Here is a 25,001-nt window from a genome sequence, read left to right as displayed (position 1 = left end):
AAAAAACTGACCGAACCTGGCGGCTTCTAACGTGATCCGCTCTGACAACAGCATATGTGTGCACGTACCCAGAACTCCCGGGAAAAATATAGCTCCTTTTTCACTGTATATCTTGTTATTGCGGTCTCTAGGCACGATCATGATTTCAAGCTCGATTACACTTCCTAGTGCTTGGCGCATGTCAAGCGCTAGATGGCGCTGTAGGAAGTGTTCTCGTGCTTGAAATCATGATCGCCAAGAAGATGTCAAGATGTAAAGTGAAAAAGGAGTTACATTTTGGTCTGTTCTCACCAACTGGATCACTTCAGAAGACATTTATTAAACCACTGGAGTCTAATGGATTACTTGTATGCCGACTTTATCTAATTTCAGGAGCTTCAAAGTTCTGATCTCCATTGACTTGCATTATATGGACCTACAGAGCTGAAATATTCTTATACAAATCTTCATTTGTGTTCAGCAGAACAAAGAAAGTCACACACATCTGGGATGGCATGAGGGCGAGTAAATCATGAGAGAACTTTCATTTTTGGGTGAACTGCCCCTTTAATGGAGTTTAGTACCCGCAACTAAATGCAATCTATCTGTGTATCAGTTATTGCCCTGTGTTGAACATACTGTTTTAGGTTAATTAGAGTTTACAAATTAGGTAGCTTCACAGTTTCTTACTGATTAAAATTAAAGTAAAAAACGTTTTTTTTTTTTTTTTTTTTATCCATTCAATGCAGATTTCGTTTTTTAAAAAACAAATCTAGTAAAAAGTACATGTTAATTTGTTTGCCTAGTAGATAAATAAATCATATGTTAGACAAATGTATATATTTTAAAGTACAATAACGTAAAATAATACAAATATATCTTATAACATTATTTATTCGTTTTTGTTACTCATTTTTATTTATTTTTAAAAACGTGACTTTTATTTTGTACATTTCTTGTTTCCAATTGGTCTGTTGTGTCCACGTGGGCCATGACGCATTACGGACTATAAAAGCGCCTGCGCCACCGTTGGAGCTCTCTTTCTCTGCTTTCATCGAACAGTTTACTGACTGGTGAAGTTACCTATACATTAAAAACATGTTTATGATGCTTTACACTCGGAGATCCGCGCGGAACGTGTTCAGACCACCCTAATAAATGTAAGTATTGATATGTTTTTACACTCCACTGTGTTTTTTTCGTCTGGCATGTATTTCATTGATCACGTGCACAATAATGGCGCGCAGCGTGGCTGAACTCGTGCAGCTTTTGCATTATTGTCCAATCTTCAAATATAAGCTGTTTTTGGCTGAACAATCTCCTATCTTTCCACAGGCATGATGATCTGGTTGCTGCTGTATAGCAAGGAGATTAATAAACACGTATGTATTACAATTAAATTTTTACTACATTTTTTTTCTTCTATACGTACTATTTCAAAAACTGTTTTCTGAGATGAAAATGCTACATAGGAAGTGCCGTCTGATGCGATAACTGACGATGGCAAAGCAAAGTCATTCTGAGATGCACGTTTATGTAGTTAAAGATGTGCCACAATTCTGCACGTGCAAAATTATGTTTTGAGTGCAGTTATTTTGCACGCGCAAGAGCGCACAATGTTCTGCCCTCATATGATATTTTGATTTTACTATTATTTTGCATGTGCTAAAAATATTTTGAATGCTCACAAATATATTTTGCATGTGCTAAAAATATTTTGAATGCTCACAAATATATTTTGCATGCGTTTGAACTCCAATGTATCTTGTAGAGAAATTGAGCAAACAATTTTGCACATTAAGTTTATTTGAATGTGAATTTGCTCAGAATTCTTGAATTTTGCTTTCTCCTATCCACTCTGTGTGCAAAATACTTTTGCATGCTAAAAATATCTTGGGCACTTTGTTTTTGCAAAGAAATATAATTGTGTGCAGAATTGTGGCACAAGTATAACTCCATGCGTGTTCAGTGTAATTGTGTTACAGGATCATTCAGTAATTCCTGATGTTTCTCCACAGGTGTAATTCTGTGTCTGAACACTGAAGAAGTGTTGATCAGGTAAAGCTATGCCCCATTTCATTACATTTACAGTTATAAAATCTTCAGTTTTATTTTCCTGAGATGAAAATGCTACATAGGAAGTGCCGTCTGATGCGATAACTGACGATGGCAAAGCAAAATTATTCTGAGGAACCCCGTAAGACTGGGAATTGTCACCTGAACCCTTCACAAACTCAACTGACTGAAGCTCTTTTACAGAGACCGGAAACATCTCGCCCGGGTCACCTGGAAACAAACGGTGTGTATAGAAAATTACTCTATTTACTTCCACAAGCCTGTGATGAAAGAAGTTATCCCTGTCTGAAGATCATGTTGATTTTGGTAACCTGAGGCTTGTACTGAAGGTTTCTTCACTGTGTTTATGAGGGGCAGTTTTCCCTGACGTGACCAGATTATTTTTGTTCTTTTTATCCAGAGTAAATGTGGAAACCGCTCCACAGTGACCAGGATGAAAGCTGGGAGAGGGATGTTAGTGCACACAACTGAAACACATGGGAACATTTATTTTTTAATTTTTTTTTATTTCACATATTAAAAAAGTATGAAATGTTTCCAGTCTCCGTGTGGTCATGTGTTGTATGAGGTTTTCTTCAGCGTGTCCAGGAAGTACTGCTCTTCTGCCAGGAAGTCTCTGTCCTGTTTCACAAATTGGGAATAATTGAATTAATGTCCATTTTTGAAAATTCACCTGAACATAAACCACTCCACTTGGCAGAATTGTTAAACACTTCAAAGTGAATTCCAAAAAAAGTAGCAATAATCCTAGTTTATTACTGTCTCAAATGAGACCCTCAGACTTGATGAACATGAATATTTATGTATGCATTTTCATGTGTGCTTCATTTTAAATATTCAATAAGTCATAATTAAAAAGGGACAGTTCACCCAAAACAGTTTCCAAAAATATCTCTGCTCTGTAGGTCACCGTAAGGGAATGGTGACCAGATCTTTGAAGGCCCATAACGGCAGCATAAGAGTAATACTTAAGGGGTTTAATCCATGTCTTCAGAAGTAATTATGATGGGTATGGATGAGAAACTGATCAATATATAAAAGTCCTGACTAGAAGGTGATGGCACATGCAAAGTGGAAATGTGTATTTATAGTAAAAATGAATATATTGATCTATGAGCTTTATAATCAAGGCAGCATTAGAGTTTTGGATGGACCAACAGAGTGAAAATATTCTAAAAGTCTTCATTTGTGTTCTGCAGAACAAAGTTGAAGGCGAGTAATAAGGAGAATTTTTATTTTTGGGTGAAATATTCCTGTAAATATTTTTTGTACAACTATTTCTAAAAGTTATCTGATGACAAAATAAGGTGCAAAGTATCAGCCTATGGTTTTGTTAAAATCATCGGCATCCTTCATATTTACTGTAAGATGATGCATTTGCCCATTCGTTACAGGGACATTTTTACCCTTCTGAGGTATTTAAGCATAGGTAAATATCGCAAAAGTCAATTTCTGGAAGTCTGCAGTTTAGTTGAGGTAGACAGATATATCGGTTTTACTGATTAAACAGTGCCGATAGTTGCACTTTGGAGCTATCGGTTAAATGCAAAAATCTGCTACTGTTATTTTTAAATTACAATATCATGAAAAACTATCAGGAGAGAAAATAAGTGTATTTTGGGCTTCTTTTGTTTTTATATGAAAAAGTCCTGCCTTATTCACCAAATCTTAATTTTTGTGGTTATTATTGGGATTTTGGTTGAACAAAAACGTAATCTGGGATTTTAAGGATTTTGAACTCTATCTTTGCCCTCCATAGTAAAGAAAGATTACATAATTTTTTTTGACATTCGATATATCAATTAAAAATAAACAATCGGCCTATCGGTCAACCGCTAGAGTTTAGCTCCAACACTGTTAAACCACACCTGAACCAGCTAATAAAGATCTTCTGGTTGGATTGAACTTTGCAGAGCGCACAGTGAACGTGGCCTGTTGTACCTTCTCTGCGGTGTGTTTGATGAGGGCGAGTCTGGCGTGTAGTTCAACTGGTACAGGACTCACTGAAACAGGAGGAGCAGCTGGCACGTGTGTGCTGGTGAAGGCTGGAGAGAAATCTAACAAACACAATCATTCACTGCCGGATAAAGACTGCACTGCCTCTAAAAGTGAGTGAACACTGAGATAATGTACCTGTGATGAGAGGAGCTGAAGACAGAGTCACAGGATTGACGGGTAGCGTGTGTCTCAATCTCTCCACATGTCGCCGATGATCCGTCATTTTCAAACGCTCCTGAGAGAACACGCAATCAGAGTTATGAAGTGTAGGCCAGTGACAGTACTGATCAGGGAGGTAGTACTCCTTTCAAAAGTGAGGGGGGACACGTCGTCTGCATCCCCTGTGTATTCTACGCCCTTGGTGCTGACGATAGTAGCTGTAGATGCAGCATCACGCAATATGCACCATTTGCAATAAGCTGTGATTAATATATTCTGCGGGTGAAATCACGGCGAACAAAGTTTGGCAAAATATCTGCAGGAGCCGCCCACCTCCCATGAATGATGCAATCGAGTCGCTCTACCTACACTCTCAAACAACGAATATATTTGTGTGAGGGATACACCAATGTATCAGCCGCCGATATTTATCGGCCAATTAACCAATTTAAAATCATCTGCAAATACGTTTTAAGCATGATATAGACTACATGATGCGGTAAAAACATGCAAAATGCTTTGAAACTGGCAGCAAACTTTTTTTTTTGCTTCCCAATTTGGCTTTCCCAATTCTCAATGTGCTCCAAGTCCTCATGGTGGCGTAGTGACTCACCTCAATCCGGGTGGCGGAGGACGAATCCCAGTTGCCTCCACGTCTGAGACCATAAATCAGTGCATCTTATCACGTGGCTTGTTGAGAATTACCTTGCCGCATGTGTGGAGGCTTCAGGCTATTCTCCACGGCATCCACGAACAACTCACCACGCGCCCCACCGAGAGCGAGAACCACATTATAGCGACCACGAGGAGGTTACCCCATGTGACTCTACCCTTTGTGATATAGTCAATTAAAAGTGAAACAATCGGTCTATAAACAATTGTTGGAAAAATTACTCGTGTCATGCACAAAGTTGATGTCGTAAATCATGAGTAATTAAAAACTAACGACTTAAAGACTTCAACCTAAGTGTATGTAAACTTCTGACTTCAACTATGTATATACACTCACCTAAAGGATTATTAGGAACACCTGTTCAATTTCTCATTAATGCAATTATCTAATCAACCAATCACATGGCAGTTGCTTCAATGCATTTAGGGGTGTGGTCCTGGTCAAGACAATCTCCTGATCTGTTGTAGTGAAAGGGGGTCAAACACAGTATTAGTATGGTGTTCCTAATAATCCTTTAGGTGAGTGTACATATATATATATAGTATATTATACACTGATGACCAAATTCCTAATATGATGTTGGTCCTCTGCATGCCGCCAAAACAGCACCGACCCGCCGAGGCATGACCTCTACAAGACCCCTGAAGGTGTCCTGTGGTATTTGGCACCAAGACATCAGCAGCAGATTCTTCAAGTCCTGTAAGTTGCGAATTGGAGCCGGCGTAGATCGGACATGTTGGTCCAGCACATCCCAATGATGCTCAATCGGATTCCCGAACAATGTGTGCAGTGTGGCAGGGTGCATTATCCTGCTGAAAGAGGCCACTACCATCATGGAATCCCATGAAGGGGTGTACCTGGTAGTGGCACGTGTCAAACTGATGTCCACATGAATGGCCGGACCCAGAGTTTCCCAGCAGAACATCACCCAGTACATCACACTCCCTCCACCGGCTTGTCGTCTTCCCACAGTGCATCCTGATGCCATCATTTACTCAGGTAAACGGCACACACGTACACGGCCGTCCAAGTGATGTGAAAGAAAACGGGACTCATCGGACCAGGCGACCTTCTTCAACTGCACCTAGGTCCAGTTTCGACACTCGCATGCCCATTTTGGTGCTTTCGGCTGTGGACCGGGGTCATCATGGCCACTCTGACCGGTCTGCGGCTACTTAGCCCCATACGCAGCAGGGTACGATGCACTGTGTGTTGTGACACATTCCTCCTCTAACAAGCTTTAACATTTTCAGTGACTTGGGCCACAGTAGACCTTCTGTCGATTCGGACCAGATGGGATAGCTTTCGTTGCCCTCATGCATCGATGAGCCTTGGGTGCCCAACACCCTGTCGCCGGTTTGTGGTTTGTCCCTCCTCGGACCACTGTCAGTAGGTACTCACCACTGCTGACCGGGAGCACCCCACAAGCCTTGCCGTTTCAGAGATGCTCTGACCCAGTCGTCTGCCGATAACAATTTGGCCCTTGTCAAAGTCGCTCAGGTCTTTACTCCTGCTCATTTCTAATGCATTCAACACATCGAGAACTGATTGTTCGCTTACCATCAAATCTACCCAGACCTTGACATGTGGCCTTGTTAGGAGATGATCGACATAATTTGCTTCACATAGTGGTCATAATGTTTTGATTCATTAGTGTATATACAACAGTAACTCTGATTATTAAAATGTGTAGCTTTTCCAGTAACAAGCTACTTTAAAAAGTCTTCATTCTCTCATATTTAGCATCATTTTGTGCTTTGTTTTTTTGAGGTTGTTACAGTAGTAATTGAGTAATTGTGTGTGACCTGTTGTAAGCTCTGCTCCTGTTGCCGTAGTTTCTCCATCTGTGTGTGAATGTTGCGTAGTCGAGTCTGATGTTCTGCCTCCACCTGTCTGGCCTCCCTCAGCGCCCGCTCGCCCTCTTCAAATTGCTCTGATGCCAGCTACACATGCCACATGCAGAACAGCGTTACATTTCACATGATCAGGTTTTAGGTTGACAAAAGTGGTGGTCTTTTTTTTTACCTTACTGAAGCTCTCAACCTCCTGTGCTCGTGTTTTGAGTCTCAGTGCCATGGCGCTCAGCTTCTCTTTCTCTCTCTCCAATTCTTCTCTCACTCTCTCCAGGCTCTCTCGCTCTTTCTGCAGTGATTCTTCCTTTTGTCTGAGCTCTCCAGAACACAGCTTCAGCTCCGCCTGCTCCTGAAAACACGGTAATCACTGTCATTTTGATGGTATTCCTGCAGTACTGCGCCCTCTGTTGGCGTGACTGTACCTTTGCCATACTGATGATGGACCCCTCTCTGTGTGTGTCTCTCTCCAGTGCGCGGCTAGCCTCTCTCTCCACGCGCTCCTGACGAGTTTTCTCCTGTGCGTGGAACCGGCTCCACTCCGCTGCGAGTTTCCTGCGTTCTTCTGCACAGTGTTGCATGACTGACTGCTGTTCTTCCAACAGAGCGCTCTGAGAGAGAGAATTTAACATTTAGGTGTTTTTGACTAGTAAAAAGTAGTTTATCACTGTAATCAGATTACTCTTTCATGCACGGAAGGGACTACTGCTTAATTGGTAGTCCCTGTACAGTTACTGCTCTTATAAACTATCGTTACTTGCATTACATACAGGATTTCAATTAATACAATTTGCTCGCAGTTAAAAATCTGAGTGAGTCATGTGCTCGAGACATAAAATCATGCAAAAGTTTACCCTAGCCTTCAGACAACATAACAACAACTATTCATGTCTGACTGACCTTTGCCCTCTCCAGCTCCTCTCTCTCCATGCTGAGCTGTTGCGTCAAGGTCCGTCGCTCTTCTTCTAGTCTTCGCAGAGCGGATTCTGCTTTCGCCTGTTCTGATGTCACCCGCCAGCGCTCCTAAACGCACACAAAAATCACTCTTAACTCACTGTGCATGCACAAGCACGCCTGAGTAACCATTTATCATCAGCAATGTCTTTCAAACTGTGACATAATCACTGTTCACACTAAACAAGATACACCGAGCAGACTGCTCTTTTTTTGGGCGAGCCTTTGGATGTGGGATGTCCTGACCTTCTCCAGCTGTCTCTGCTGCTCGGCGAGCTGTGTGTCCATCTTGATGATGACCTCTTTGAGACGTGACCTCTCCTCTATCATCTCACACTGCTGCTGACTCAACTGATCCTGAAGAACTGAGAGTGCAAAAACAGTCAACTCTAGAGGTCGACCGATAGTGGATTTTGACAATGCCGATAAAAGATTAATAGGGCGATAGTTTTTAAAACAATTTATAGTTTTTAAATTTTTTTTATATTTCTTTACTATGACGTACACAGACATAGAGGCTAAAATAAATGATTGTGCAACCAAAATCTGTTATGCACCAAAAATCCTGATATTTGGTGCATAACACTTTAGCTATTAAAAAGGAATATAATTGTGTATTTCTCTGGAATTTAATTTTGAAATGACGGAGACATGGCTCTGTTACAATACTTTCTATTTCTATTTAAGTATTTACCAAATTAAGCTCTTCATAGCCTAAATGTTCACCAGATATTCCTTATTTTGGAGTTTGTATACGTTTCCATATAGTCGCATTTTTCTTTGCATGCCCTCTTCAATTTAGAACACCTGATTTATCTAATCACAATCACAATATATGCATTGAAGTTATGTTAAAAATATGGATGAATATTGTCTATGATGAATGATTAAATCCCCACGAGAGGTGTCAGTGACAATAACATGATACCTCAGCTTGAGTTTCCCTCTTGCTTGTGAAATGTGTAGGGTGTGTGACGTTGGCACCAGGCGGCGTATTAAAGGAGTCATGAATGGGCGGGTTTAAGGGTAATGCTGCAGGGCAATTGGCCCGATTGTTGGAACACAGATTGGTTTTGGTCTCAAGGCCCGAGGCTATTGGACCAGCACATTTAACATGGAATCTTATAGAAAAATAGGGATGTATGATTTAATTTAAGGCTTTACAAATGTATGAATGACATGAAAAAATTATAATTAAAATATCTAAATATTTCCAAATAGTTAAAATATCTCTCTCTTTTTGGACATATTTAGTCTTGGTCAATTTTATATTTAGACTTTGTTTTTGAAACTGAATTTCTTTATATTATATTATATTGGCTATTATGTTATGCAATGTCCTACATTCTTCACATTCATGTGTTATTTTAAAGCTCTCGGATTAAACCCGCGAGCCCTTGTTTCTCATGGAGATCCATGTTTTTGAAAATAAAAGCATTTTTAACTTTCACACGTTCTTCAGGAGCTGCTCATGTGATCCACGGTGTGGGTCAATGAGACGCTCGGAGTTCAAGTGCTCACAAAATGGAAAAATATTGGAAAACAAGACACACAAATGAGCCATTCATGACATTTATTTGCTTAAAATGTCCTTATTTGGATGGTAAAATATGATTGAAATTTGAAGAGTACAATAACAGCGGTTATCTAAAATAGCCGCTATCTGACCATTATTTAATAATAGCGACGGGCCGATTTAAGGACATATGTAATATTTAATTTTTATTCTCTCTCATCCTCACATTAATGTGGAAAAACACCATAAAAACGGACATGACAGTTTTGAAAACAGCACTAGCCTATAAGCTATATGATGAGGAAAACCATCAGAAATGCTTTGAAAACAGCAGATATCCAAATGTATATATATATTGGAAATTATAAAAGCATTAAAAACAGTAAAAAAACATTTTGTAATCTTTATACATTTTGTAAGCATTCCAAAGTAAAACCTTGATCTGATGGCAAAATAAGGTACATGACAAAATATCAGTCCATCCATCCACCTTCAACCGCTTATCTGAAGTCGGGTCGCGGGAGCAGCTGCTCCAGCAGGGGGCCCCAAACTTCCCTATCCCGAGCCACATTAACCAGCTCTGACTGGGGGACCCAGAGGCGTTCCCAGGCCAGTGTGGAGATGTAATCTCTCCACCTAATCCTGGGTCTTCCCCGAGGCCTCCTCCCAGCTGGACGTGCCTGAAACACCTCCCTAGGGAGGCGCCCAGGGGGCATCCTTACCAGATGCCCAAACCACCTCAACTGACTCCTTTCGACGCAAAGGAGCAGCGGCTCTACTCCGAGCTCCTCACGGATGACTGAGCTCCTCACCCTATCTCTAAGGGAGAAGCCCGCCACACTTCTGAGGAAGCCCATTTCGGCCGCTTGTACTCGCGACCTAGTTCTTTCGGTCATTACCAAAATATCAGTATCGTCCAAATTTTTTTAATTGTTGTTCAAATTGGTATCGTATTGGCACATTTTTTTTCAATCTGTGCATCCCTAATAATAGTAAATAAAAACTATCTGCGACGTTCATCATACATTTTTGCAGAAAAACAATAGTTTCCAAAAGGCAACTATTGGCACAGATTAATCGGTAAAACCGATATATCGGTCTACCTCTAGTCAACCTCAAAGACCTCAGATGATCTTAAACTCGCTCTTCAGGAGGCAAGACTGATTGATTGAGTCATACTTCACAAATACAGTGGGGTCTGTGTGTGTATTTTTGTGTACCTCTAAGCTGTGAGTCTCTGTGTTTCGCGCTCAGCTCCAAACCCTGAGCAGTGTTCTCATGCGTGCTCTCCACGCGACACGACAGGTCGCCCAGCCTGTGAGAGAACTGCTCCATCTGCTCGATGACCACCGTCAGAGACCTGAGAACACACACACACACACACGACACTGAAGCAGATCCACATCACTGACCTCCTCAAAGAGATGTTCTTCTGAGTGTTGTAGCAGTTGTACCTGGTCTGTGATGTTGCGCTGGTCACAGCATCGATCTCTTCGTCCTTCAGTTTCTTCAATCGCTGAATCTGATCTTCATAATCTTTCTTCATCTCCAGGATCGACTTCCTGTGCCACATAATGTTTTAAAGGTGTTTCAGGTTCAAGACCATTTAAGGTGATAGTTCACTCAGTTTTATGTTACTGATGTAATTCTTGAGGGTGGAATTTGCTTGTGTAAACGTTGAAGATAGTTACGTTGTGTAGCTTTGTGGTATCATAGCACTTGTGTGTTTCACCTCTGCAGGTCTCGGAGTCGCTCCACCTCTCTGTCTCTGTCCTGTTGGCATTGTGCCAGTCTGCGCTGGTGCTGCGCCTGTAGCTCCGCCCGCTCCTGCTCCGCCATGCGAGTGGCCGCAGCCAGCCTCTCCACTAGGTCCTCGTTTTCCTGCCGAGACCGCTGCTCTCGCTGGGCGGCCGATTCCTCCAGCAGCTTCACACGAGCTCTGAGAAAAGAGTAAAGTCATGTTCACACTGCAGCTTAATCCAGGGTCACTCCTCTTCTGTGGGTGTTACCTGTGCATGTTGTCCATGAGATCGGTGTCTTGTTTGTGTCTCTGTTGAATGCTCTCTAACAGCATGTGATTCTGATCTCTCTCCAGCTGTAAACTCCTCACCTGAACGGAGAGTAAATCGGTGAGAAAGCTTTGGATAGAAGACCATCTGGTGCATATCTTGGCCAGAATAAACAGTAATATGGACCAGACTTTATAATGATAGTCAAAAGTACCTGTCCCTCCAGCTGTATAATTCGTGTCTGCAGTGATGTTATGTCTCTAGACTGCTCATCCGTGTCTCTCCAGTGCTTTGACTGTGAGCTCACATTCAGAGGACCACCCAAACCCCACAGATGAGACTGAGACAACTACACGCACATAATGCACACACAAAATAATGTTAATTCATCTGCAGAACATGGATAAAGATCAGGAAGGCTTTCTGATATAATATCCGTGTGTGACCTGTTGTTGCATCAGCAGTTGTTGTAGACCATCTGCATTTAGAGGAGTTTGCGCTGGGGTCAAATGTACACCGCCGTCTGCTGTTGACACTGAAACAACAACAGCAACATTTAAAGGGATAGTTAATCAAAGATGCTAATTTTGTCATCATTTGCACACCATCATCTCGTTCCAAACCCATTTCAGTTTCTTTCCACAGTGAAACACAAAACTTAGCAGAAACTGGAAGATAATGACACACTACATAAAAGTATTTTTTGTGGTAGAAGGTTTGGAACAACATGAGGGTGAATAAATTATTTATTTGAAAGATTAAATGTCATTTTTAGGGTGAACTATCTTTTTGGAAATAGACATGCATTTGCAGCACTGCTCGGAGTCCATTCATTATACACTGGTGTCCAAACGTTTGGAATAATGGACAGATTTTGCTGTTTCGGAAGGAAATTGGTGCTTTAATTCACCAAAGTGGCATACGACTGATCACAAAGTATAATCGGGACATTAATGATGTAACAAAACAGCAACATTACCATTTTATAAAATCATTTTTGATCGAATCTCAACAGCAGCATCACTCCAACACCTTATCCTAGAGTAATCATGATAAATTGATCATTTGATACTAGAAAATCACCTGCCATTATATCAAACACAGCTGAAAGCTATTTGGTTCATTAAATGAAGTTTAACATTGTCTTTGTGTTTGTTTTTGAGTTGCCACAGTATGCAATATACTGGCATGTCTTAAGGTCAATATTAGGTCAAAAATGGCCAAAAAAAGAAAGGCTTTCTCTAGAAACTCATCAGTCAATCATAGTTTTGAGGAATGAAGGCGATGCAATGCTTGAAACTGCCAAAAAAACTGCAGATTTCATACAAAGGTGTAACTACAGTCTTCAAAGACAAAAGGACAACTGACTCTAACAAGGACAGAAAGAGATGTGGAAGACCAGATGTTCAACTAAACAAGAGGATAAGTACATCAGAGTCTCTAGTTTGAGAAATAGACGCCTCACATGTCCTCCGCTGACAGCTTCATTGAATTCTACCCGCTCAACACCAGTTTCATGTACAACAGTAAAGAGAAGACTCAGGAGGACTTATGGGAAGAACTGCAAAGAAAAAGACACTTTTGAAACAGAAAAACAAAAAGAAAAGGTTCGAGTGGGCAAAGAAACACAGACATTGGACAACAGATAATTGGAAAAGAGTGTTATGGATCTTAACCACATTGAGCTTATGTGGGATCAGCTAGACTGTAAAGTGCATGAGAAGTGCCCGAAAAGACAGACGCAAGTGTTACAGGAAGTGTGGGGTGAAAGGTCAAGTGCTACAGGAAGTGTGGGGTGAAAGGTCACCTGAGTATCTAGACAGTCTGACCGCTAGAATAACAAGAATCTGTAAAGCTGTCATTGCTGCACATGGACGATTTTTTGATGAGAACTCTTTGAAGTAGTTTAAGAAGTTCTGAACATTGTTTTTCAACTTCTAATAGAATTTTACACATTATTAATGTCCGGACTATACATTGTGATCAGTTGAACGCCACTTTGTTGAATAAAAGTACCAATTTCTTTCCATAAGAGCAAAATCTGTACATTATTCTAAACTGTTGGCCGCCAGTGTATTTAAAAATAAAGCCCTGCCCCCTACATTACTAGACTCATTGAGTACATACAACACACTGAAGGGGATGCTTTAGCTGGCATGTGCCACCCCTGTGCAGGGTTAGAGGGGGGCATCTCTGTCTGGGCATTGCTTCCTGAGGGTGTTCTGGGCTCTTGAGCATGTGGTTGTGGTTTGGGTTGTGATTCAGCATGTCTGGACTGTGACGACAGGTTTTCATTGGCTGCAGATGGTCCTGATTAAGATGGAATGGTACAGAACCAGTCAGCGGGTAATGACATGGACAAGGATTTGGGAGGACCTGATAGACACAGATGGGGAGTGATAGGGAGATCCCATTTGGTCACTACAGGTAAAGTATACACGTAATCTGATTTCTTTGGTCTGGGGCTGAATACTCTCTTTATAACAATTCTCTCTGTTTTGGGTAATATAGGGCCATACAGGGTCATATAAGGCTATTTAGGGTTATGTAGAGGTCATATAGGTCTATAAAGTGCTATATAGGGTCATACAAGGCTATATACTGAGTCATATGAGACAATTTCAGATTGTGTAGGGCTTCACAGGGTCACAAGGGGCTATTTAGAGTGTATTGAGAGCTGTTAGGGTTATACATTTCCTCATTTCATTTAGAGCTATATGGTTATATAGGGTCATATAGGGCTATTTAGGCATTTATAGGGTCATACAGGCAATATAGGGTTATATATAGGGTTCTACAGAGTTGTATTGGGTCATATAGGGCTATATACAGGGTCGTATGAGGCAATTTAGGATTGTGTAGGGCTACAGAGGGTCATACGAGGCTATTTAGGGTTATAGAGGGTCATATATAGAGAGCTGTTTAGTGTTATACATTTCCTCATTTCACTTAGAGCTATAGGGTCATATAGGGCTATTTAGGGGTTTATAGGGTCATACAGGGTTATATATATATAGGGTTCTACAGAGTTGTATTGGGTCATATAAGGTGATATAGGGTCATACAGGGCTGTAGGGGTCATAGACGGTTATTTAGGGTCATATAGGGCTGTAGTGGCTCATGTTGGGCCATTTAATGTATTATAGGGCCATACAGGACTTTATAGGGTCATATAAAGGGTTCTACAGAGTTGTATTGGGTCATATAAGGTGATATAGGGTCATACAGGGCTGTAGGGGTCATATATGGTTATTTAGGGTCATTTAGGGTCATATAGGGCTGTAGTGGCTCATGTTGGGCCATTTAGGGTATTATAGGGCCATACAGGACTTTATAGGCTCATATATAGGGTTCTACAGAGTTGTATTGGGTCATATAAGGTTATATAGGGTCCTACAGGGCTTTAGGGGTCATAGATGTTTAATTAGGGTCATATAGGTCTGTAGTGGCTCATGTTGGGCCATTTAGGGTATTATAGGGTCATACAGGACTTTATAGGGTCATATATCATTATATAGGTTCATATAGGGCTGTAGAGGTTCATATTGGTCTATTTAGAGTTTTATTGAGTCATAGTTAGGGACGCACCGATACCACTTTCTCTTCCGATATCGGAAATCTCAGTATCGGCCGATCCGATACCAGTGTTGTTTTTTTTGCATAATCAGTTTAGATTATCTTTACATTATTGTGTGGAAATAATTGGGGTTACTGTTTAATATGTAAAGAAACACAAACGTCTAACTACACATTATTTCAATATAAATGTATCGAATATTAAGAAACACTTTATTATTAACTAGTTTACTGGATAATGTAGCAGCAAAATTAACAGTAATTGCAGTCTTCAATCTTCAGTAGAAAAGAAACTTTTTTTAGTTTTTTTGCAAAATTTTTTCAACTTGTATCTGGACTTTAAAGGATTCAGATCCCTTTTTTTTCATTCACTTTTCATTCACACAGTTATTTTTGGGAACCCATTCAACTTAAATATTGTTATAATATATTATAATAGTAATATATCTCAATCCTGCACCTTTAACTTTTAACCCCTCACGCTTTTATTTTGACATTCTGAACTCTCCAGGACGTCCTGTATGTGTATGTTTGTGGGCTAGTTCACAGTGATTTAATTCGCTTCTTATTCTGGTCAAATGCTCCTCCGGTGCCGTTCTAAATGCATATTATAAGGGAACTGAACAATTGAGCATCTACATCTGAGATGTTGTTCGTGAGTAGCACTCAAACATTGCGCACCGCGTGAAGGCTAAATATAGCCGCGAGCATGTGTAAACAGAGCAGCGCCATTCACTGATGCACTGGAGCTGCGTGTGTATTTTATATACATTTACTTATTAAACAGCCTTTTGTGATACACAGAGATATCACACGTCTTCAAGTGGCTTTGAATAAAATGCATGAGTCTGTAGAACCCTCACGGGAAGGAGGACAGGAAACGAAGGTTCCAGGGAAAAAGGTAAGGGTTTTAATGTCTGTCTCAAAAATAATTATAACAAAAGCAACACACAATAACATAAGCGCAGTGGGTTGGCTTGTTCTGGACGAGTCCCTCTGCTCTGCGGCCGCTGGCTTTTCACCGCTCTCCTCACTCTACTGCAATTAGAGACAGGTGTTAGTCATAATTTGGCCCAGGTGTGAGCGCCCTTACCGCTTCTCTCTCCCGGACGGGCGCTTGACCACGCCCCCGCTGCCACAGAGTCATATGAACTACTTTCTGTTCTATTGTGTTTTTATGGTTCTTTTATGTTATATTTATGTCATCGGACCGATACCCGATCCAGGTATCGGTGCATCCCTAGTCATAGAGTCATAAAAGTCTATATAGGGTTAATTTGGTGTATTCAAGGGATAACGAAGACTGATGGGTTGACTAGATGAAAAATAACTAACCATTAAAAAAAACAAGAGCAAGTAGACAGATTATGTAGCTATTATGCTGAACTGAATTACAATTTACATGCAAGATAATCTCTGTAAAACTCACACTTTATGACCAATTAATTCCCATGACTTATTCAATTGCATGACTTTTCCAAGCCCGGAAATCACACATTTTAAAATCACTGTACCAGGTTTATGTTGAGATTCTCTGCTTGTGTTAGGCTGAATGGAGGGGCCAGTGGACTCCCTGCTGAGAAACACACACACACACACACACATTTATTAATTATTTATAAGAACATCTGACAGTATGCCGCTTTGTGTTCTGAGCAGTTTATAATCAATAGCTCTTGTACCTTGGCTCTGTGTGTAGGGCCGGTGGCTCTTCCTGTCGTCTACGTGGGGTTGAAGAGATGCTTGGTTTAGGGCTAAAAAAATAATACACACACACACACAAGTGGGTTTTTCAGTAGTCTGACTATAGAGACTCCACAAGTTCACATTCTACAAGTGTAAATATTGGTTCTGAAACTATTTAGATTTTAATGCAATTCATAGACATGGAATAAACGTAACAAACTGATTGCGCAGTATCACCTGACAACCGTGTCCTGGTCTACTTCCTCTCCCAGAGCCAATGAATCCTCTTGTTTTCCCTCTCTGTCCTCTGATTGGCTGATTAACTGTGTCTTCCTGCGACTCAACGCTCCAGCGAGCCAATCGTCTTCCTTGTCTTCGTCTCTCTTCGTCTGTCGCCGGGCGGTGTGAGGTGAAGCGGGTGTGGCTGTCAGTTCTGCAGGGGTTTCATGGCTGGATGGTTTTCGAGGCACTATGGAGGGAGATGTCGGGGGCTTCTGGGTCTCTTTGGCTGTTTGTTTGGGCTCCTCCTCCATCTTCTGCTCCTCCTCCTCCTCCTCCTCCTCTTCATCCTGTTTCAGGCCAAGCCAGTCTGCTCTGGGCCGAGTCGCTCGTGGGGAGGGTTTGGGTTTGTGCTCAGGAGAGTGAGCGCTCACGTCTTCAGTCGAGAATCTGACACAGTACAAAGTCATTAATATAACTTGCATGCCTAATAGTAATAACTGTGCAGTCACAGTGCTGCTTTGGTTTTGTGTGGACTCACCTGACAGATTGTCTCCTGGACTGACGTCCCTCTGGTGTGGAGCCCATCGTTGGCTGATAAGAGCCAAACGTGAAGTCTTCTTCGTCTAAAAGAGAGGCTGGAGAGAACAGGACTAACGGTAAGTGCTTGTTTTGTCTAATTATTGTGAAGCAGATGTTTAGCGTGGCGTCACCTTTTCCAGCGGAGCTCTTCTCCGGCAGTTTCTCCATCTGTTTCTCTGTCTGCCGTGTGTCTTTCTTCTCTCCTGTGATGGGTCTCTCCATCAGACGAGGAGATGTTCCTCTACCAAGAATCTCGTCCAGTCTGGTGCGAGCTCTCCGAGGAGGATCACTGTACAATGGTGAGAGATACATTACTTACAACCCCAACAAATCACAACTAATCGAAACATTTAGTTTCAGCTCGAGAGTAAAAGCAACAGGAGACTCTACCTCTCTTGTTTCTGTGTCAGTCCATTTCCTTTCACTTTAGGTGTTTCTCCAAAGCCCAAAGCGTCAATAAGATCATCTTCATCGCCATCGAACGTCAGATCATCTCTTTTCTTCACGCTAGCTGCTGGAGATGCTGATAAATGCATATAAAATGTAAGAAAAGTCCAAATCAGATCGTATCATGGAAAGATTGTATACACCCATGAGTGCAAGATGTTTTCCCGGAAGAGAGACTCTGTACATCTATTTTTGTCAGCGTTTTAGGAGTATACTAGCATATAGATTCTCAAAGTTAACAGACTCAAACTTAAAGCCAGAAAACTACAGTTTTGATATCATGGGATCTTTAACCCTCAAGCAGTGTTCAGTCATTTTCGACTGATTTGATTTTTGTATTTTTGGATAAAAATGTTAGTGTTCATGGGAGAGGTGTAAAATGTTGTTACTTTTACTCTTTTTATCATCTAAACGCACACAATAAATCTGAAATAATTCCATTTAAATTTAAGTGGTTTAGGGATAAGGGCCGACCGAAGATGGCAGTGCGAGAGATTTACGGACAGCTGTCCGACACCTGTGTGTGTTTGACTTTTTGGTTCAGTTTTATATTAAACTATTATTTATATTGTCAAGCCTGTTCTCTCCTCCTCCTTTCCCTTTAGCCCCTTTACACTGGTGCTGAAACCCGGGAGGGAGGAGGGATGTGGCGTGGTGGAGTTCTCGCCTCTACCATCCACCCGAAAGGAGCAGCTGCGGCCATCCGCCGGAGGACGGAGGAGCCCAGCCGCGAGGGGAGGAGGGGCTCCCAACCAACCGCCTGGAGCAGTTACCACTGCCAGGGGTGGGAGAGACCCCTACCATCCACCAAAAATGCGGCGAGGCATTCTGTCTGCCAGGGGCCGGAGCACTGCCTCCGATTCACCCGGGGAGGCGTGGCCTTTGTCCACTAGAGGGTGGAGGAGTGGCCGGGGACCAAGCTACAGCGTATCAGAGAACCAGCGAGTAAGTGTCTCTCTCTCTCTCTCTCTCTCTGCCGCACTCTGTTGGCCTTTTCCTTCTCTTTTAAATTTTACTTTGGTTTTTAGGGGATACTGCACTGTTACAGGGAATACCCCCATGTTTTTAATTATTGTTGTTTCCCCTCCCCCTGTCCCCTCCCAGATTCAGGAAGGAGGGGATGACATGCCAGCAGACGGGCGGGTATCCTTTTTCTCAGGATATTATATCAATATTTATATTCAACCACTTGAGTATTCATATTATGTAAACACACAACAAAGTTGGCACACCGTTACTTCCAAATCTATTTAATGAGCTCACCAACAGACAAAAAACTTCATGTTTTAAGCTACACGCTCTTCATCAGATATCAGTATATAACTGAAATATACCCACATGTACTGGAATTGAAATTGATTGAAAATCTAATAAAATGATGATATTGTGATGTATTGCAATACGTATCGTGAGGTGTCAGGCAAAACCCAGCCCTAGAACACACACTCGGAAATGATTCGATGAGAATATAACACTGTGCAGAACACACACACACACACACACACACACACACACACACACACACACACACACACACACACACACACGCTTGCAGAACTACATGTCTGAACGCACTGTGGGGAAAATTTACCCTGATAAAAACAAATCTTGAATATTTTTGTTATAAAAGCAGTTCCCATGCAAAACAAAAATTAGCTAAACTTAGTCAAATAATAGTCTTTTATAATGTCTAAATACATATCCAAATGCATCACATGTGATAATATCTAAAAAATGAAGTTACAGAATTGAGTTACAAGCAATCATAGGGGAGCACTGAGGCCACCTATAGGCTACACTTGTCATTGCAATTAAACTGTCATGCTTGTTCCAGCAGATGGCAGCAGATGCTCCTAATGCATGACGCATGGCATCCTTTTCATAAATATTCAAGTTTGCATTTTACTGAAGTGAAGGTTTGTTTTATAGAAATTGAAGTGTAATTTGAGCTTATTTAGTCTAAATCCATAAATTTGTCCAAAAAACTAACAGTATCAAGTGTTTGCCGAGAATGAACAGAACTTAACGGCTGGTATTCAGTACATTATGATGTCTTAGTTCTCACCTGTCTCTGTTTTTTTAAGAATGGAAGGAGAGGAAGAGGAGGGTGACTCGGTTTTCTTCATTGTTTTCGGACGCTCTTTGTGCTCCAGGTCATCCAGCAGGTTGTCTAACGAGTCGTCCGTGTTATCTGTGTAACATGTGGATCAGATGTCATGTTTAACTTAAGTATTACAGATGTCTCACACAGATTTTTCCTCAAAAGAAGTTCAACTGTCCTGTTTTGTTTTAATACCTTTATTAGGAAGAGGTGGATCAAGACCACCTTCATCATCATCTGCGCCACATGCAGCGCGAAAATGGAGCAAATTAAGAACATTATTCTCCGACTTCACGCAGGAGATATATAGAGCTGTTACAAGCTACAGATGACATTAGACTCACCTAGGAAGCTGAACTTCTTGTAAGTTCTCGCTGTGGATGCTGGAGCAGAACTGGGCTTCTTCTCTTCAATAACTCTCCCCTCTGCAAACATATATTATACATTTATCTACATGACAGCAAAACTGTCCCATAAGAGTTGGACCATCTGTTAAAGCGTATAAACCTGTATCTTTGGCCTTGTCTCCTGATTTAGAAGGCTCTCCTTTAAGTTCAGAGTCTATTCTCTGAACAGGAGCTGAGCTCGGCTTCTTCTTGGAGAGGAACAGATCGGCGTCCATGTCGTCTATATTCTGAAATCAACAGAAATCAGAATGCTGAAGTGTCACTGACAGTCAAAGGTTTGGACAAACCTACTCAATCTACTTATTCATGCGAGTATCTAATCAGCCAATAGTGTGGCAGCAGTGCATAAAATTATTGTTGGTGCCAGACGGGCTGGTTTGAGTATTTCTGGGATTTTCACACACTACAGTCTCTAGAATTTACTCAGAATGGTGCCAAAAACAAAAATCATCTAGTGAGTGGGAGTTCTGTGGACAGGAACGCCTTGTTGTTGAGAGAGGTCAGTGGAGAATGGCCAGACCTGTTTGATCCGACAAAGTCTTCGCTAACTAAGATAACCACTCTGTACAATTGTAGTGAGCAGAACAGCATCTCAGAATGCACAAAGCGTCGAACATTGAGGCGGATGGGCTACAACAGCAGAAGACCACGTCGGGTTCCACTTCTGTCAGCCAAGAACAGAAAGTTGAGGCTGTAGTGGGCACAGGCTCACCAAAACTGGACAGTTGAAGACTTGGAAAAACGTAGCGTGGTCTGATGAATCGATTTCTGCTGAGCACAGACTCAGAATGTGGTGCCAACAGCATGAATCCATGGACCCAGCCTGCCTTGTGCCAACAGTCCAGGCTGGTGGTGGTGGTGTAATGATGTGGGGGAGGTTTTCTTGGCACACTTTGGGTCTGTTTATACCAATCAATTGTTTGAATGCCAAATCTTATTTGAGTATTGTTGTTGACCACGTGCATCCCTTCATGGCCACAATTCACCCATCTTCTAATGGCAACTTCCAGCATGATAATGCACCATGTCACAAAGCACAAGTCATCTCAAACTGGTTTCATGAACATGACAATGAGTTCAGTGTTCTTCAGAATTCTTCCCAGTCACCGGATCTAAATGGGATGTGGTAGAACGGGAGATTCGCAGCATGAATGTGCAGCTGACAAACCTACAGAAATTGTGTGATGCAATCAAGTCAACATGGACCAGAATCTCAAAGGAATGTTTCCAACATCTCGAAGTATTGAGGCTGTTTGGAGAGCAAAGGGAGGCCCTAACGAGTATTAGTATATGTTTCTAAAAACATTATATATAGTGTCTCAGAAAAGTGAGTACACCCCTCACATTATTATAAATATTTGATTATATCTTTTCATGTGACAACACTGAAGAAATGACACTTTGCTACAATGTGAAGTAGTGAGTGTACAGCTTGTATAACAGTGTAAATTTGCTGTCCCCTCAAAATAACTCAACACACAGCCATTAATGTCTAAACCGCTGGCAACAAAAGTGAGTACACCCATAAGTGAAATGTCTAAATTGGGCCCAAAGTGTCAATATTTTGTGTGGCCACCATTATTTTCCAGCACTGCTTTAACCCTCTTGTGCATGGAGTTCACCAGAGCTTCACAGGTCGCCACTGGAGTCCTCTTCCACTCCTCCATGATGACATCACGGAGCTGGTGGATGGAGACCTTGTACTCACTTTTGTTGCCAGCGGTTTAGACATTAATGGCTGTGTGTTGAGTTATTTTGAGGGGACAGCAAATTTACACTGTTATACAAGCTGTACACTCACTACTTCACATTGTAGCAAAGTGTAATTTCTTCAGTGTTGTCACATGAAAAGATATAATCAAATATTTATAATAATGTGAGGGGTGTACTCACTTTTGTGAGATACTGTATATTTGTCTTCAAATCTAATTACAAACATGTAAGCATAAGCCTTTAGATCAAACGTTTTGACTGGTGGTATACGGTCAGTACTGGGTAGTACCAGATTAAATGTAATCTGGATAATGTAATCAAGTACTTGTAATTAGATTAAGTTACATTTTAAAACACTTGTAATCAGATTACAGTCAGATGTTGATGGATTACATGATTATACATTAATCAGGCAACAGCAGTAAATTGTTCAGAATTGATTGATTTCCCAAAATCTTTGACATTATTCATTCTGTCAGCCGAACCCTGAACCCTATTCTAATTACATGCATGTTACATCAAATATATAACAGCTCGGTCAGCGGTAATCCAAAAGTAATCAGATTGGATTACTTAAAAAGAATATTATCCATGAGATTACAATACTGATTGCACGTTTAACCATGTAATTTGTAATGAGTACCAGATTACAATTCTGAAGTAATTTACCCAGCACTGTGTATCGTAAACGTACCAGCGGGAATTACATTAGCTAGGCTCATATTTCAGTCAATCAGAGAGAGACGATCACTTCATTTACCTTCATGCTTTCCAGTAGAGCAGCAGGATCAGCTTCAGAGACATCCGAACCCTGAAACACAAACCAATCAGAGAGTTCTCAACTAACAAAACTAATATAATTCCCTTTTAACTCTTTTAAGAGCACAGTTTTGGGGGCATCATTCCCAGTCTATTTGAAGTTTATTACTGTATCATCTATTGGCACATTCATACATCACACTCCTAATATTACCTCACTCACTCACACTGGCAGGGCGCGCACACACACACACACACTCGCGCGCGCACACACACACACACTCGCGCGGGCGCGCACACACACACACTCGCGCGGCACACACACACACACACACTCGCGCGGACACACACACACACACTCGCGCGGACACACACACACACACTCGCGCGGACACACACACACACACACTCGCGCGGGCGCGCGCGCGCACACACACACACACACACACACACACACACACACTTTTATCTGCATGATTTATTCAGTTGTCCTGCAGGTCTCTATAATACAGCAAACAGAGAATAGGGGAAAAGCTTGTATTTGCTCCATAGGCTAAACATGAGGAAAATGCCGCCATCTGGTGGAAAACACAAAACATTTAATTTTAAAGCCAGGGCTCCGGAATAAAAGCATAATAATGGCTTTAATGGCACTGGGATCAAATATTGCAGTTTTAATGGGTTTAAATGGGGATATTTTTGTCCTGAAGGTCCCGAGTGTAACTATTTTGTATCAAAATTCCCCCCAAAATACACCCCTCTGGCAAAATGTATACTGTTGGCATTAACACAGACAAAATGATCGAAAAAACAAAAATGAAAAAGACAACTTGTGTTATACCTCATCATCTCTCTCAGCTTCTTCTGCCAGTTTACTGAAGAAATCATCATCTAGAAGTGATCTGAACACACAGATAAAAGCTTTACATGACGTTCACACACACACACACACACACACACACACACACACACACTGTCATCAGATACACGTAGAATTGTGTGTTTGAGAAGAACACATGGACTATCTACTGCATTGTGTGTTCATATTTCAATAAACTACAGCGGTCTCTCGTGTTGTGACTGTATAATGGGTAATGCAACCCAAATCTAAACCAATCAGCTCTCAGCGGCATGTGTTCAGATTCATCGCTCACTTCTTCCCACTGTGTGATGATGTGAGGACACCAGCGGTTCTGCTCGACCCAACAGCAGGAGATCGGACCTTCACTGGACCTGTGAGCCAAAGAAACCACCGTTATCAACATACAGCATATTTAAGAAGGTCTGACAGATTTAAGTGCATGAAACCACAGACGATCATCCTACGTTCATTATCACCCAGCAGATCTCCCAACACGTCATCTATAGAGCCTGAGACAGACACAGAAATATTATTAGTTCATCTAATAAAACACATAAATAAACATATGAGCAGCCCAGAACTGACCTCTGAGACCTTTCTTCTGACTTGAAGTCTGCAAAAGATGAAAATAAGAATATTATAACATCTATTTCATGACGGTCTCTTCTGTTCTCAACTTTACTGAATAAATTACAGTGTTATAATATAATGCATTAGACAATAAAACTGGGTTAAACCCCCATGTTAATTAAATTAAGCTGCAATCAATTTTATGATAATATGCTGCATATACAAATTGCACTGTATAGTGTTATAGTTCATTATACATGTGCATAATGTGTTTAAAATAAACATTGTATTTTACCATATCTGCACACAAGCAGGGGAAAAGTTTGCATGTGTGAAATCTGTGCGCGTCCCCGTTGCCAATGGAAACCAGCAACGCTCAACACATGCACGAGCACTGAGACTCAGATGAGCTGATTATCATCGAAATGGTGTTCCAGTGCCACAGGACATCTGATTCGCTTCTGTCTTGATGTTAAGATCTGAAGATTGTTCCGTGATTGCGGACAGGAAGAGCTTTCGCTTTGAATCCGTTCACACCTTGCGGAAATATGCGCGCTTCTAGTCTCTGACGCGCTTCCTGTTTACAATAGTGCATTATGGGTAGTGTAGTCCGCGTGAACGCAGACTCGGTTCAAGCTGTCCCGATTCTTGGGATAGTATGTTGCTTTCAGGGAGCATACGTTAGACATATATGCTTGATAGTATTTGTAGTTTCACATCACTAACTGAGCAACAATCCCAAAATATATCACACGCCTGTTTCATATAACAGCAGGTCACTGAGTGTTTGCTATGGTTATTTGTGCCCGAAACACCTTTCAAGAGTTGTGTGAGACAAAACGTCACACGGGCGCTACACTTGACA

General features: G+C 41.4%; 1 protein-coding gene, 1 long non-coding RNA gene and 3 other non-coding genes across 10 annotated transcripts; 4 read left to right on the top strand and 1 right to left on the bottom strand.

The window, feature by feature from the left end:
- The first annotated feature begins 995 nt into the window (after positions 1–995).
- Positions 996–2,591, top strand: LOC127652466 (uncharacterized). 2 transcript variants are annotated; one of them, XR_007971710.1, is made up of 5 exons: positions 996–1,139; positions 1,315–1,361; positions 1,998–2,037; positions 2,239–2,278; positions 2,456–2,591. It is a non-coding gene; the product is annotated as an uncharacterized LOC127652466 (long non-coding RNA). The 2 variants fall into 2 exon arrangements; XR_007971709.1 differs by having other exon boundaries at positions 1,998–2,278.
- On the top strand, positions 1,428–1,504 carry LOC127653494 (small nucleolar RNA SNORD49). Its single transcript, XR_007971813.1, has one exon. It is a non-coding gene; the product is annotated as a small nucleolar RNA SNORD49 (small nucleolar RNA).
- On the top strand, positions 2,094–2,170 carry LOC127653495 (small nucleolar RNA SNORD49). Its single transcript, XR_007971814.1, has one exon. It is a non-coding gene; the product is annotated as a small nucleolar RNA SNORD49 (small nucleolar RNA).
- LOC127653493 (small nucleolar RNA R38) lies at positions 2,310–2,377 on the top strand. The gene has a single exon (XR_007971812.1). It is a non-coding gene; the product is annotated as a small nucleolar RNA R38 (small nucleolar RNA).
- LOC127652416 (fas-binding factor 1 homolog) lies at positions 2,494–24,660 on the bottom strand. 5 transcript variants are annotated; one of them, XM_052138540.1, is made up of 30 exons: positions 24,432–24,660; positions 24,152–24,179; positions 24,031–24,075; positions 23,859–23,937; positions 23,546–23,606; positions 22,706–22,756; positions 20,333–20,459; positions 20,170–20,250; positions 20,021–20,062; positions 19,790–19,915; positions 17,668–17,800; positions 17,409–17,566; positions 17,237–17,333; positions 16,714–17,145; positions 16,473–16,544; positions 16,305–16,366; positions 11,661–11,749; positions 11,429–11,563; positions 11,215–11,315; positions 10,938–11,144; positions 10,660–10,767; positions 10,426–10,565; positions 7,936–8,054; positions 7,636–7,758; positions 7,161–7,346; positions 6,911–7,087; positions 6,691–6,828; positions 4,189–4,288; positions 3,997–4,112; positions 2,494–2,676 (listed from the first exon to the last, which is right to left on the bottom strand). In XM_052138540.1, the coding sequence occupies exons 1-30, from the start codon at positions 24,432–24,434 to the stop codon at positions 2,608–2,610; spliced, it is 3,405 nt and encodes a 1,134-aa protein (XP_051994500.1). In that variant the 5' UTR covers positions 24,435–24,660; the 3' UTR covers positions 2,494–2,607. The 5 variants fall into 5 exon arrangements, with proteins under 5 accessions (XP_051994500.1, XP_051994503.1, XP_051994502.1 ...); XM_052138543.1 differs by having other exon boundaries at positions 3,997–4,100; XM_052138542.1 differs by having other exon boundaries at positions 6,911–7,081.
- Positions 24,661–25,001: the final 341 nt, after the last annotated feature.

This window comes from Xyrauchen texanus, chromosome 12, assembly GCF_025860055.1.
Source record: "Xyrauchen texanus isolate HMW12.3.18 chromosome 12, RBS_HiC_50CHRs, whole genome shotgun sequence".
In the NCBI taxonomy this organism is placed as follows: Eukaryota; Metazoa; Chordata; class Actinopteri; order Cypriniformes; family Catostomidae; genus Xyrauchen; species Xyrauchen texanus.
Note: the sequence above shows the minus strand (reverse complement) of the source record. Positions and strands in the feature narration are given on the sequence as shown.

Bases quoted from the DNA above. Each gene is read 5' to 3' on its own strand.
- LOC127652416 (XM_052138540.1), bottom strand. The intron at 7,088-7,160 runs GTACAGTCACGC...CCGTGTTTTCAG, and splicing joins CCATCATCAGTATGGCAAAG to GAGCAGGCGGAGCTGAAGCT. The intron at 6,829-6,910 runs GTAAAAAAAAAG...TGGCATGTGTAG, and splicing joins AGGTTGAGAGCTTCAGTAAG to CTGGCATCAGAGCAATTTGA.